The sequence below is a fragment of the Myiozetetes cayanensis genome, unplaced genomic scaffold (assembly GCF_022539395.1).
Source record: "Myiozetetes cayanensis isolate MyiCay16 unplaced genomic scaffold, myiCay2020 scf2-11, whole genome shotgun sequence".
NCBI classification, from domain to species: domain Eukaryota; kingdom Metazoa; phylum Chordata; class Aves; order Passeriformes; family Tyrannidae; genus Myiozetetes; species Myiozetetes cayanensis.
In genome coordinates this window covers 41,621,549-41,637,203 of record NW_026087411.1, presented here as the reverse complement: position 1 = coordinate 41,637,203, position 15,655 = coordinate 41,621,549, and the positions used below count along the sequence as shown (strand labels likewise).

Genomic DNA, 15,655 nt, shown 5'->3' with positions numbered 1-15,655 from the left:
GGGGATTAAATTTTTTTTTTTTTAAAGCAATGTGGATTTAAGACTTCTTTTTAATACATGCTGTATTTCTTTTTGGAATTAGTGCGCATTTGTCCTTGCACCAACTTTGTTCTTTAGCATGTCAGTACCTTCAAACTACAAATTATGTCTCATTTCTCAGAGATTTCATACATAACACACTCTGATGAAGTCTATTCCACAATGCACGAATTGCTAGGGAATATTACATAAAATATATAGAGAGTATCAGTGCTGGGAGATGCACCACCTAAAATAGGGAGAAGCTGTTTAATTGAATTTTGTTCCTCTCTGAGATCATTGAGTTACAAATTCCTGGGAGCTCTACTGCAAACATGAGCATTTTTGTTCTCTGAGCATTGCAATGAACTTTCATTTGTAACAAGGTGTGTGTAAGAGAAATATGCTATACAGGAAAGCAATGCTGCATGCTTTGCATTGTTGAAGTCTCAAACAAATTTAGCAAAGTTGTTGTGGAGTGATGTATCCAAAGAACAAGGCAAAATTCCTTTTTCCTGCCCCTGAATACTGAAAAAGTTTCAGCTTTTTCTCTGACAGGTTAAAATTTTCTGGAATTCATAAAACTTTTGAGTATTTCAGAGCCAAAGTCACGAAGGCATGCCTGAGCAATTTTTTCAGAAAATTTGCATTTGTGTGTGTTTTTAAATCTTTCCAAGTTCCGTGGTGTTACAGTACTGTTTGAATGACTGAGCAGTGTCTGCTTCATCTCATTTTTCTTTCCAGCAGGTTATTTCTGCTGACTCTTAGAACAAGATGAAGGTTGGATGCCTAGTTGACTTTACTGGGTGTTGAACTTTGGTGAAAGTTATGCTTGTAAAATACTGTCAATGAAATAAAATGAGAGTACAAATGTGTACAAATTTGTATACGAATGAAGGGTTACACATTTTCTTCCTCTGCATGGCAATGCAGGAGACTCCTCTCCTGGAGGGGTCTCTGGTAGTAATGAAGCAATAGCTTGACTTCAGTGCTCTTTCGGTTGTTGGGACTGTGTTTGGTTAATTATAGTCACATTACTGAGGGGTTAGTGTTCCTGCACTCCAACACAAACACGTGTGTCCACCTACAGATGATGGTGACAGCTGTCTTGAAATGCATAGCCCTGTGGACTGACTGTAGCAGGGTATGTGCTAAAGCTCCTGCAGCCTGCTGCAAGTGAGACAGGCATTTCTGTCCTAACCACAGCGTGTGGTGCTGTACCCAGCTTCTGCTTCAGTCTGTTTTGGTGGGTTGTCTCCAAATCATGATCTAAGTAAAGGATCTAAGAACTAGCACTGTACCTGGAGAGTTTGATGAGGATGTTCTGGCTGGTTGGGTATGCGTTTAGCTGGCTCCTCTCATTTATGGGGATGCATACACACTTTCATCACAGTCTGACAGTTGCTGCCAATGGGAAATAAATCTGAATATTAATGCAGTAAAGGTAATGGGCCATTTCCTTCTGGTCATCTTGTACTGGCCTTTCTTGAAACTGAAGTTCCCATGCTCTCCTTTTGCTGTCAGCATTGAAGGCTACACAGATTCAGTACAACACAATCTCAGTTATGACTGGAGTCTTTTTCTGCCAAGCAAACAATTTTCACACTGCGTAACAGTGAGAGGAGCCTCAGGAAGTCCTTAAAATGAGGTGAAGGATGGTGTATTTATTGGTAACTGTGCCAGCTAATCTGAGGTGGTTTTAAAGCAACAGCCCCTTAAAAGGGACTTTAGTCAGCATTTTATAAAAAGTGTCTGCTGCCTTGATTTTCAGCTTGTCTCAACATAGAGTTGTATAAGTATGTTGAGAGTTGCATCTGCTCTCTCTGGATTCATTATAACCTTCTGACTTTTCTTACCATTTCTTATTTAAGATTTATGTCCATCTCAAAGAAGGGAGTGGTGCAGATGGGCTGGATGCTTTAAAGAACAAACCGCAGCTTCACAGTATGGTGGCTAAAAGCCTTTGTCAGAACGCCTCTGGGAAGAACTACATCATCTTCACAGGCCCGAGCATTACCAGCCTGAATCTCTTTGAAGAATTCGAGAAGCAAGGTGTGTATTGGGTGACTGACTGGGTTTTAATGGTGACAGACCTAGGTACCTCCTGCCACTGAATTAAAAAAAACTTCCAAAAGTCTTCACTGGTATTTCGATTCCTTGTATAGGTAAGTTGTTGATCTCTGAGAAATGTTCTCATTCATGAGAAGGTGCTATACAGAGAACTTCCTAAGTTTGTCTTGAAGTCTTATGCTTTAAATCTTCAAAATGGGGATGTAAAACACATTTTAAATAAGGTTAGTTAAAGCCCTTGCTTTTGTTCTTTGCCTTAGAAATGGGAAGTCAAATCTATATGGCCTGGGGGACTTTTCCGGGGATTTCCTATCTGCTTGTGATTTTTCTGTTCCCGTTGTGAAAGACTATGGGTGGGATAAATCCTTAGCAATGTACCTTAGAGTCTTTGTTGCTTTAATATCTGTTGAAGATGTGACTTCTCTAGATGATATTCTGTGCCACTGCAAAAGCCCTAGAAATGTTTGCCTTTTTTTTTTTTTTTCTTCTTTTTCTGGAGGCTGCCGATATGCATCACGGCAAGGCCATTTCCTGATTCAACACACCACTGATGTCCAAGTTTTGCTTTTGGCATTGCAGAAAATTAAACCCACACAAACCATTATATTAATGAAACATGGCCCAAAGCCAAGGGAAGGTCTGGGAATTGAGACAATATGTTGATTCTCATTTAAAATGAGAACACTGGTGAGCTGCACCAGTGCTGTAGTTGAGTGCTTCAGACTGTGCTGGCACTGAGGGTTCTGTGTGTTGAGTTCCATGCAGGACTTAGCTCCTACATTGTTTTAGGTAAGCTGAAAGCTCACTGCAGTACAGTGGAATACCTGCATATTCTTGTAAAAGAGCTATGATTTCCCAGAGGCTGCAAACAGCCAAATGGGAAAGAAGTCAAACATATTTGTAGTGCACTGGAGTTTTTCCTCTGAGCAGAGACTGATCTTTAATAGTCTTTTACAGCTGATTATAAGCATTGCATTTTTAAAACTACTAAATCAGTGATGCAAAATGTGGGTTTAAAAAAAATGGAGAGGATAACACACATACTCCTAGTACCTGAGATTAAATTTTAAGGTTTAAATACAAAGACTCACAGACAAAAACTGGACTGTTGAGTTGCACCCTTTATACTCAGCTAGGAAAGAATAAGGACAATCTGGTGTGATCCAGTTGATCCGTAACACTGGTGAAAAAGATGCATGGCTACTAAACCAGCTGAGTGTTTATTACTTGCAGATAATTCAAATTGTTCACAGGGTTGAATTTCTCATGGGCTTTACACTGCCCAGATCATTCAAATGAATGGTTTCTAGCGGGTAACGAATTCAGTAATGTCTTCTTAAAGCATGTAATTTTTACTTACCACCTGATCAAATATGCTAATGCAATACTGAGATTTTAGTTTGGTTCATGATTTGTTTTATAGCTTCTTGAGACTTTATGATCCTTGACAGCTGCCTCCAAAATTAAATTTCAGATCTGGTACACACTGTTGCCTTCCTAGGGGTGAAGCAAGGAGGTGGGTGGGGGGTGAACAGTAAGATAGCAAGTTTATTGACTTTGCAAAATAGCATGGCACTCCTATATCAAGAAGATCATGGGGAACAAAGCATTTCTGTTTAATAAGGTGATGGGATTGTCTGCATTTGCCAGGAGTTACAAGGGGCTAGCTCAGAGGTTTTGCAGGGGGATGTTGAACTGGAAAGACTGTGAGACACTGGGAGAGGTGAGATGCTTGAGGTGCCAAGCTGGGGTGAAGTCAGTAAGAGCCTTGGAGGAGATGGTGTTTACTGACTCTGCTGCAAAGCAGATGGTGTATTGCCAGCACCTGCTGGGATCCTACTGCATTGGCAGGACACTTGGGAAGAGGTGAGCAAAGAAACCTGGACTTGACAGAGAGGTCTCTCCTGATCTATCAGAGTAAGTCAACGTTGGGATTTTCTGGTAGGTGGCTTAGCCAGCTCAATCTGAAAAGTGCCACACCATGACCAAGAGGTGTCATGAGAGCCTGTTGAAAAGCAGCTACGCTCAGGTGCTCATGACAGTTCACGACCCATTCTTAAACTGATGAATTTACTTTTTTTGTTAAAGAAAATTTAGTTTCTGAGCTAAAGCACAATCAGCAGTAGATAGATCTCATGGGGAACTGAAAAAAATGTTATTAACTGCTTTATTGTGTGGGGGTTTTGTGGCTTTTTCTTGTGACTATCAACAGAGAAATAGGGAAAGATTTAAATAAGCTCATGCTTGGAAGCTATAAACTTTCTGGGAACATAAAAGTTTAAGGGAACTAAAGGGAATTCTGGAAAATCTAGAAAGAATCACCCACTAAAACTCTATTAGTTCCTCTCAAAATTCTTGGTGAAAAAGAACCTGGGGTCTTGGGAGCTAGTGAGCTGGACATGAGTCTTCAGTGTGCCCTGACAGCAAAGTTGTTCAACACTGTCCTGGGCCGTGTTAACAGGAGTGTAGCCTGTAGACCAAGGGAGCTGATTATTGTCTCCTACAGTTTTAGACAACATGCCCCCCAGTAGAAGAAAGGCATTGATCAACTGGAGTAAGTTCAGCACAGAGACACCCACCTGACCATTGGCTGTGCTACAGGCTGTGCTGTGGGGAGGGAGCTGTTCTTGTTCAGCTTGGGAAGAGGCTTTGTGAGGATGCAACAGCAGCCTTATGGTACCCTATTGAGAGAACAGAGCTGGCTCTTCACAGTGGTGCATTGTGGAAGGACAAAAACCAACAAACATAGGCTAAAACAAAAGATGTTCAGGCTAGATGCAAGGTTTTTCCTGAGGGCAGTGAAGCAGGATGTCCAGACAGGTTGTACGGTCTCTGTCCTTGGAGGTTTTCAATCCCAGACAACGTGAAGCCCTGAGCAGTGCTGTCTGGCGTCAGAGCTGATCCTGCTCTGCCAGGACATGGGATTAGAGACCTCCCAAGTTGCTTTTCAACCTGAATTGTGCTTTAATCGATTGGATTCTGTTATCCTGTAAAAACTTTTGTGGAATCTTAACTATCATTCACTTTCCCTAACCCTATCCCCTACATGCTAAAAACACTGTGTTCTTTATTGAGAGCCTGCTGTGTAGCATCTTCACTGTACCACACTAGACAGTAATGTGCCTAGTAATATAAAGAGATGTTGGTGAACATTATTGTAAGATCTATAAAGATAGCAAGAACTGAGAAAACTTCAGAAAATAAGACAGAACACTTTGATCTTTTTCCAAATCAAAATCCTGAATAGACCTCTTTTTTGTTTTTCAAGCGATGCACAAAGAATTTCTTTCTCTGGCTGCTGAATAGAACTGGAAACCTGCACTGAAATGCCCCAGATTCTCTGTTCTGCAAGCAGAGAGCTGTCATTGCTATTTGCTGTGACATTCGTTCATAGTGCATGTACATTTTTCCCTCTCTAACCATTGGTGGTGTCCTTTGTAGAGGACAGAACCTCCTAAAGCCCTGTGTCCCATGTTTCCCTTAAACATATGATTCCCAGAAGTCCCTTTTGCACATTCTGAACCAGGAGAAACAGCTGGCTTTATCTTGCAGAGGGACTGGTGTTGGCAAAGCTGCAAGTGCTGCCGTTCTGAGTGACCATGGCATTCCCACAGGCTTTGCACAATCCTGCAACTCCAGCACGTGGACTAAAGCAAGCTCATTTCTCCACTCCACAACAGCCCCCTCTCCAGTTTCTGACTTGACCCAGTGTTTCGTGCAGAATAAATGATTGCAGAATGTGTATTTTTGCCAGAATTAGCTCGAGCCTGGTGGCCTTTGGGAATGGTACTAGTGAAGATGTGGTGAAACAGGCTTCAGAATAAGCTCTCTGGGGACTGGTGACTCTGGGAATGTTTTGCTGACTACACCTACATTTCTTCTTCTTTGCTAAACTGTCTTAGGTTTATTCATTTACATTGCACTTACAGTTTAAGAGGTCCAAAGAAGGACAACCTGTCTCCACTGATTCCCATGTGTGTGGCAAACACCTGTTGTTATTCTGATTTAATTACACACAAAAACTTCATTGAGCCAGATGGGCATAATTTTTATTGCTTCTATTGCCATAGTAACTGGGTAGTTTTAAAAAACTCTGCAGATTAAGGGTGTCATCCATGATGAGAGAGGCTAGTAAATCTGCAGAAGTGCTGCACTTTTCTAGGCTATACAGCAGGAAGGTTACACGATGTGTTCCTGAGAGAGAAAGTAGTTCCCAATATTCTGTATGAGGAGCGAAACATCTGCTGGAGGCTTTCTGCAGGCTTATTGCTACAATAAAAGGAAAGGCTACAATTAATTATTATGGACTCTCAGAGGTGGCTGTTGCTGTTTTGAAAATCTAGCACAATAATTTTGTAGTTATGAGCTTGGTTTTATATCATTGCAGTATGCTGGAGAAAGTATCACATTTCAGTGAATCATAAACTTTAGGCAGCTAAAGAAATTATTCTCAGGCTCACTTGTTATCAGAGCAGGGAGATCTTAATATTGGCTAGAAGAAAGCTTTCTAAAAGTTAGCTATGTTAATGGCAAAGTTTGCAGGTACGTGCCCTGCTGTTTGGGTACCTCAGCAACAGAAGACATTAAAAAAACCCCAAACCTCTATATTGATTGTAAGCCTGTTGTCATCAGGCTTCTCTCGGTGTCTTTTGTGGAAGTAACTTACTGATTTCCAGGGACTGATTCATTCATTAGAAATAACCAATGGAGGGCAGGTTTCCTCCTTGAGGATGAAGTTTCCCCATTGCCGTGTTAGTTACCACCTTCTGACTTAAATGGCTTAAATTTCTGATGGAAGAGCTGTAGCTCCTTGTAGATATGTCCACAGCAACAAGACTAATTAATGAGTATTTTCAATTATTTTATTAGTATTCCTGTAGTATCTGTGAGCTGTTGAGGGAATGCTCAGCATGCCAGTCAGTGTATGAACCAAGGACAAAGGCTTCACCTGCACTCAAGAGCTTAGGTCATTCCAGAAAGACAGAGGCAGAAGAGCCACATAAAAGGAAAACCAAGAACAGAGGTATTATCTTTAGGGGAAGCCAGACACTGTATTCTGACTTTGCATTTCCTCTGTAAGGATACCATGCAAAATTTGGCATGATGGCAAATTTGATCAATCAGACTTAGCTGACAGATGAGCTTTAAACCACCACAAGATGTGCACAGATGTCACCTGCTTCCACACCCATTGTTTTTTTCCACTCAAGTGGGTTAACATAAAACTGAGGGAGACCGTGGAAATTTCCATCCAAGATTTCCTTGGAAAAATTGGATCAAGAAGATCTGCTTCTCTCGGACTAACAGAAAGAGGTTGTTATTATTTCACAGCCTAATGACAAATTCAAGCATTGTTATTAATGTTGTTTCCAAATCTTGTTTGTGCCCACCTGGCTGCACTGAGGTGTGTTTTGTGGTGCTAGATTTTATTCATTGCCTCTTTCACAGGCCAAGAAGCTGTGAGAGCAGCAGGCTGTGTCGCCTGCAGAGCCTCTGATGTCTGTGCAGGACAAGATCAGTCTGCACTCAGCTAGGGCACAGTGTGGTTTATCTCCTTGGCCTAAAATCAGTTTTCACTGAACTTGTATTTCCATCTTCTCCATCCTTCTGGCATATGCATTTTTAAAATCAGCCAGTGTTTTCAGTGTTTTTTAACTGCTTAAGCAGCATTTCCTTAGTAAACCAGATGATGCAGGCACAAGGAGTAGTGCACTGAAAATTAGGAACTTGGAAGCACAATGGAAGCAGTAGATTAAACCAGAGTTTGTCACCTATGTATATTGTGATTAGAAGCATCATGGGAGCCATGTAGGAGAATTTATTTCAGTTATCATCTAAGATGCTATAGCTTTCCCTACTTCTCTGCTCCCTCCACAATTTATTCTCTTAGCTAAACGTCAGAGACTCTCTGGATAATAAATTCTGATTGTCCCATAATGCGTATCACTGTTGGGCTTTTTTTTCAGACCAATTTTAAACATGTTGTGAAGACTATTACGCAGATTGAAGATGTTATTGCTAGGAAGGTACCCAGAATTGTTTTTCTTGTCATTTCATCATAACTGTGCAGGAGGTGTGAATACATTTAATCAAGAGAACAGACCTTCTGCACTTGTCTCTGTTTCCAGAGACGTTAATATAGGACACAAATCTTTGGTATTACAGAAGAAAACCAGTTGGTTGACCTATCTGTTGGACTAGAAGGTTGCAGGGCAAGTTCTTTCTCTACCCAGGTCACTCAGACTTGCTCTTCTGTTTTTGCTCTCTGGGTCCATGCAGTGGGTTGCTGACAGGGAATATGTTTGTTCATATGCAGAGATTTACTGCTGTGGGTTGCTGAGCACCAGGAAGAGTGACTGCACAGGCCTACCTCCATCCATGCTGAACAATTCTGAAACTCCACAGTCCAGAGGGCAGTACAGAATAAGAATGAAGGGAAACATGTCCTTGATCTGCTGGTACAATAAAGGGCACTTTCGTTTTCTGACCAACGCCTATTCACCGGTTCAACAAGGTAAGCAATATTCCTACTTCTCATCTCAGAAGTGCATATGCTTTATGTCACAAGGCAAAGAGAATAAACCTGAACAAAGAGCTTGATCGTAATTGATCGTAACATTCTGGATAAACAGGAGCAGTAGTGATTCCCTTTTGTGTCTTCCTACAGCTGTTCTTTTTTCCTGTACAAAGGTTAAAAGCCTACTGCCAATGCAGCCTCCTTTGCCTGAGCTGGTGGAGGCAGTGTCCTTTCAGGTATAAAGATTATATCTTTTCTGATGGTCAGAGAAGGGAAGATGATTATTGTATAAGACTATACTAGCCCCATTTGCAAAGCATCTTGTAGGATTGCTGCTAAAGAAAAATTAATGAACGTCATGATGTACTTAGAACTCTGAGCAGAGCCTACAATTAATTTATCTTACCCAGTAAAAACTTAGTCACAAACTAACGTCTTTTTGCCAGAAGTTAATGTGATTAAGGTTTCCTGTTCTATGTTAATTTGATTTTAGCAGTTGATGAAAAGAAACCAAAACAGATAATTTGGATAGTTCAAATAATGGCGAGAGAGTTTCTTGCTACTGAAATCTTTTCCTTTTTGAAAGTATACAGATGGTATTAAGAACGTTTGGAAACTTCTGTTAAATGCAATATGACTAGCTAACTCCTTGAAAATAGTTTTTCAGTGAAAATATTGTTTCAGTTTCTTATAATTTTTATTATTCAGATTTATTTATAACTACCAGAAACAAATAAGAATAACCTAAACCTTTAACTGTAAAGCCACCAATTCAAAGACACCTTCTACACTCATTTTCTGAATCCCAGGCAACTCTCACATGCGTGTACAGACTACGTAAGCAAAGTTAATGCCAAAAATGACCGTATGGCAAGCTGAGAAGCTGACTTAGTGTGTTGTTCAATGCCTTGCCAGAAGGCTTATTTCCTTAACAAAGAGTGGTTCATCCAGAGGAATTCTGCTGGGCACCCCAGTGGAGTGACAACTTGGTGACTCAGATGGGCTGGTGTCTGAGAATAAAGGCTGAAAATATGTGAAGGAAATATGACACTTTAAAGACCCTGCTAAAGTCAGTCCCTGGAACAGTGTTGCTTCCCATGAGGGGCATTCACCATCAGGATTTGTGCTGTTTTCCTTGTGCACTTCACTGGATTTAGATTATTCAGCTGCACTAACTGGACAAGAGTTATCATTACATGTCACCTGTTTTTTATAGACAACCATGGAGCATTTGGTTATAATTCACAAATATTATTAGAGAAATACTCTAAACATTGATGTTAACTGCCCCATTAAAAGGGGGAGCAAAAGCAGGCTGTCCTTAGAAGGAGCACATGGAGGTGTGAGTTGTTGTGCTTGTGACTGACCTTGGGTCTGTTTTGGCATGGATGGGATTGAAGGTACTGTGTGTGAGGTAGTTTAACATCCACCAGTTAGGACCTCTGTGTGTGAAGGCCAAGGCCTGCCCAACACATTGCTCACCAAATGCTGGCTGGGACAGCTGACATAGTTCACGGTGAATCAGAGCAGAAAACAGAGACTGGCTTTTTTTTAAAGAGTGATGCTGGGGAAAGAGAGTCTCTATTGAAGACCTGGGAACAGATGGAGACTCAGTGGGAAGGCAAGAGACCAGATTGCCTGCCTCTGATTTGGCATCTCTAAAGTCAGTGCAGCAGAGTTAGTTTAAGCCATCTTGAAGCTGGACCACCAAAGTCTCCTCTAAAGCATGTAAATATAGAGGAGGAAGAGGAGGAATGTATGCTCCTTGAGGCAAGCCTCTAGCATAGACCTGCTGAGCACACGTGTTAGATGGGAGTGGAGGTAGGGATAAAGGGGATTGAAACCCATGCAGGATACTTGAACCGAGAGTGGTGCCAGTGGGATTGCCTGGTGATGCATGGTGTGTGTTTGCACTTGGTTGAGCGTAAATGTTTATGGGCTGCAGGAGTCCATGAGGAGAAAACCTTAGAAACAGAAGGCAAGAGATGGTCAAAGGAACACTTAGGATAAGAAAAGAGGTGGACATAGCTAATAATTAGCTATTTATTGCAATTTAAAGGAAAGTCAAGAAGGTACTTGCCTGTATTAGGAGTGCAAATCCCACCCTAGCCAGAGCCATCAGGAGGGCAGTACACTTGTCAGAGCTGATCTAGGAATACTATTCTTAGACGCAGCAGGTTATTTATTATGGATGATTTAAACCCACATGTCATAATGCATTATCTCAGATACTAGAGGATGAGTCTCATTCCTTTAGTCTTACAAAAATGTCCTCCTTTCTCTGCTATCAAGTATGTAGCTTCTGCCTAGAACAAAGTCTGGCTGGGTTGTTAATTTCCCTTAAGCTTTAACTCGAGTTTAATTTTGAGTTGTGCCTGTATTGTAGAAAGACTGAGAAGTCAAAAGAGGTTGGGGCTCCCAGAGAATAAAAAGTTACCCTTATTCTAAAATTGGTGATCTATGTGCTGACCCAAACCTCCCCATCTGTGGGACAAGGCTGCATTTTTGTTTTTTCACTCCAAATCTGGTGCCCACTTCCCTAGCATCTCCACTAGTATCTTCTAGAAATATCTACAATATTTTCTATTTTTCATATGTAGCAGGATGGAGCAGGCAGCAGCCTCACTTGCTGCACAGCAGGATAACCAGAATAATGTCTCTAGCAAAAAACTGTTGAACCCAAGATCTTTTTAAGAAGTATCTTCTTTCTGAGAACTTTCACAAGTGCTCTTCACCAACTAGCTCTACTTAAAAGCTAAACAGGCAGTAACTGAGGGTAGAAAACAAAGCTTGGGCCACATATGCAAGGACTAAAGAGCTGCAAATGGAGTGTTGGCATCTCACAAGTGACCTGTGAGAAGATGGGAGATGCTGAGGAGCCATCACAGTTGTATGAAACAGTTCTTTAAGTCCCTGCATGGTTCTTAGCCCAGGAGAAGCTGGAGTAAGGGGTGTCTGGTGACAGTTTAGTTTCCTGAAAAAATCAACCTGTAAGATTGGCCCAGAATTGGGAAGTCTGGGGAAAGAAGCATAAAGTTAAAAAGTATGTTTCAGGATGGATGAGCTTAGGGTTTCAACTTTACATTTCCATGTGGCCTTTGTGAGCCTACAGTCAGGAGCTTGTGTCCAAGTATGCTGAGAGTGGGGATGGGGCCAGAGGACCCTGATGGGAAGACCTTGAACAATCAGACATTGTACAATGCTGACTGTCTGCAATTCTGATCAAGAACTGTAACAAATCAAAGTCCTGATAAAAAGCCATATAGCACTTGGATCATGCAGTGTTATATTGTTATGAAATCTCAGTGTTTGCCAAGTTGGATGCAAGTGCTGGTATTAATGAGACTCACATTAAAAAAAACCCAACCCATGGTTCTAGCTTGTAAAATCACAGATAGGCTTAGAAGTGTTTTGAGGAAACAAACATATGTCTCCGCAAACCTTTGTCTTTCTGCTTGTTTCGTTTGGGTTGGTATTTCTCAAGCTTTGCTTGATGAGCATACAGTTTAAACTTTTAAATAAGAAAGAAAAAAGGTTTTAAAAAACCCCAAAGCTGATGCCTTCCTAAGGTGACAGCATGGAAGCCGGAAGCTGGCAGCCCTTCCAGCATGGAGGCAAAGGCAGGCTGTAGCTGCAGCGCAGGCGGTGCATTCCCTGGAGTGCTTCCAGGGATGGGAACACAGCGATGCCGGGGGAGGACCAGGAGGGGAAACAGCTCATCAGATGTGCCGGTGAGTCAGCTGGCTTGGGACTGGCTTTGGACCACTTGCCATAGAGACCTGCAGCCAGGAATGACCCAGCTCCAGCAGTTGTCTTCTGTGGGGAGGTGGCCTGTGGCTATGAAACAAGGCTAGGAAAGGCCAAAAAATAGTGTGCCTATAAAGCTATTTATATTCTCAAAACGAAGAAATATAATGTGGAATATAGTAGAAAGTGAGAGGGAATATATGGTACCCATATAGCTGCCACTGCAGTGCATTCTTTTGAAGATTATGAATATTAAGCAAATTACAAAGAAAATACAAATCTCCAAAGAAAGAGAAAGGGGAGAAAGAGAGGAGAGCAAGAAAAGAAAGAAGGGGATTTTTTTTTTTTTTTAAACACTGGTATCAGAACATACTTATCCTTTCCTGAACTGCCCTGGTGGGATTGCAAGAGATTTTGCAGTACTGATGCAGCAGGCTGGTGATGTATCAGTCCTTTTTACTTCATGCTGGTCAGATTTTGTAGTACTCATTAAAAGGATCAAAACCACACTATAATAATTATGTGAATGTAATGAAAGATTTATTTATTTGATTGTTCCTTCTCCCCCGTAACATGGGCTACATTTACACCCAGCTTGGGTGAGGCAGAGGAGATAGGAGAGTGCACTGAAAAATGTAGAGGTGATAACATTTTGGACTCTTGACAAATGAGACTTTAAAGACCCCAAATAAGTTGCTGCATGGCTCTGCTGTAACATGACATTTAGTATGTGTCACAAGTCTTGCTTCAAAATAGAGTCTGCCAACTAGGACAGCACAGGGGGCTTGGCAGAGATAATGGATGGAATGAGACTTCCAGCTGAAGGAATGAAATGGTGAAGTCTGTAATCAAAACGTGAGTAGCATTTTAGGCATGATTGTAAAAGAGTTGGCAGAAAGAAGGCAATGGAAGTTTTGTTTTGAAGGCTTGAGTAAAGAGAAAGCCCAGAATTGTACCTGTACTGAAACAATGCTGAGAAAGGATGCAACGAAGCCTATGCTTCTCTAGACCTGGAGAAAACAGTGTTGTGCTGGTATATATAGGGAGAGAGTAGGGATCCTCACTAGACAGTGCCACAGAGATGGAACAAGGGTGGTCCATACCTTGGAGAGCTGACCACTGAACCCTGTGGGGACATAAAGTCAAAAGTTAGGGAACAGACTCCTATACTGTAAGTTTGTTTTAATCACCCTTCCCTCCTACAAGGAGCGTCCCCCAGGAGTAGGGAAGGAGGAGAGGAGCAATAAATCAGAAAATGGTTAGGAGAGTTTCTTAGGAGAGAATTGGACTTACAAATACAGCTGTAGTGTTGAATAAGGCCAGGTCAAAGATAGACCATGTGAGGGAATGGGGCCTGTTTTTGGAGTAATCTGCTCTAGGCATCACATTTTTGTCAATGCAGAGAGTGGTTTGTGTTGCCTTACCGTGGACTTCTGCAGTAGGCGGCATAGTTGTCCCCCATGATGAGCTGAATTACCAAGCCAGCTGACCAGGCAGGGCAGGGAGCATCACTCACAGGCAGAGAAATGTGTGCTTAGCTCCACCGAGCAACCTAGGTACACATCTGAGCTCTGGCTGCCCACAGCAGGAATCAGACTGCTTTCCATTTCAGAGATACCGCCTGGCTCATTCAACTCACACACCAGCATCACCTCTGTCTTGACTGAGTTTATCCAGTTGGCTCCTTCTTATTGTATTTTCTCTTCTGTGTCAATTAGCACCTGGAAAAGTGGAGGTAATATTGCTCTTGGCCCCCATGGGTGGAGATAAGCAAAGGATTTAATTTCAAGGGGCTCATTTGGGACTTCAGAACTCAAAACACATAACAGCAAGTCACCGCTCTAGAGGTGTCCACAACTTATTGTGAACCAAAAAGGGAGAGACTAATACTGTCTATAAGGTGCTACTGTGGGACTACAGCAATGTTTGCTTTTCTCTGAATGTATGGCAAAGATGTTTGTGTCTAACATCTCTTCATTTCCAGCTGAAAAATGATCCCTCTTCTTCCCTTCCACTTGCTCAAGGTGCTACCAATGGGGAAAAAAAAAATCAAGTGAGCATCTCTGTTACAGATAACTTCTCAGTATTAGGGCAAAAACTGTCAATAAGGTTTATTTTATACAAAACTGTATATAGAAACCATATCTTTTAATTGCTAGACTTATGATGTTAATTTGTAATGTTTCTAATTCATGCAGGAGTTATAATTAAGAGAAAAAGTGGAGAAATTCCATGCCCATTGGCAGTTGAAGCCTTTGCTGCTCACCTTAGCTATATCTGCAAATATGATGACAAATACAGCAAGTAAGTAAGAATATGTGCATGCGTGTGCGTGTTCCTTTCACAGCTTCTCTGTTGCTGCAATGTTTGAGTCCTCCATGTTGAGCTGCAGCTAGGACCCAATCCTGCTTTCACCGAGCCTTGGACAAAACTTCAGTTTAAATCAAAGATCAGAAGCTGTCTCTGCACAAGGCTGTTGTTTTGACTCTATCATCTCCACATCCACCAGTCAAAAAGAGATGTTGAGAAATAGGTCCTTAGCATCTTGTAAATTACTTTTGAGAAGTGTTGGGAGGATAAGCCAGCAAGCTGATGCTCTTGGCCACGTCAAATTGAAGGCTAAATAAAGAAGAGCTCTTCAGCAAGAGTAGGCTCTTCAGCAAGAGCCTACCAGCCCCACAAGTTTCTCAGGCTAGCTCAGCTCTCCACCTCTAGCAATAGATGGTGTTTACTTGATTATCTGTCCTGGTGACATTAGTGTCACCTGGAGCCAGAAGAAAAAAGACATTTAGTTGTGCCTGTAAACCTGATCTACATGATCTGAGAGGGCAGAATGTAGAACTTTTGTCTTCTGAATTCCAGTTGGGGTCTTCAGTATTAGCTCTTAATGTAGCAGGGAGAAACAGAAATGAGTAAGAATAGCAGTGGTAAGGCTTGGTTGTGGGAATAGTGATGAGGTGCAGAAGATTTCCAGAACTAAAAACTGAGGAGAGAGAAAAAGCAGCACAGATTTTTAATGCCAGTTCTGGGCAAGGCTGCAAGAATTCAGTAGAATATATGAAAGAGGAGGAGGTGGTTGCTGGAGAACGGTACTGGGATCTGATCTGAGGAAATCAATACGGAAAAGAGCTGAGGTAGTAGATTTAAATGGTTAATAAAAAATTAAAGTAGGAAAGTGGGAAATCTTATGACTGAAGAGTGAATATTCTGGCAGTCTTAGAATGAGTCAGAACCTAAATATAAGGATGTCAGTCCTTTCTACTTCTGCCTTATAGAGCAGTGCTCCACATACCACCACTGTAC

At 41.6% G+C, this 15,655-nt stretch overlaps 1 protein-coding gene across 1 annotated transcript in view; it reads left to right on the top strand.

The window, feature by feature from the left end:
• Positions 1-15,655, top strand: part of PGBD5 (piggyBac transposable element derived 5) — a 72,638-nt gene that overhangs the window by 48,486 nt on the left and 8,497 nt on the right. Inside the window, exons 4-6 of the mRNA XM_050314302.1 lie at positions 1,890-2,070; positions 8,405-8,602; positions 14,551-14,656. Coding sequence (XP_050170259.1) covers positions 1,890-2,070; positions 8,405-8,602; positions 14,551-14,656 — 485 coding nt within the window. The remainder of the gene's footprint in view (positions 1-1,889; positions 2,071-8,404; positions 8,603-14,550; positions 14,657-15,655) is intronic.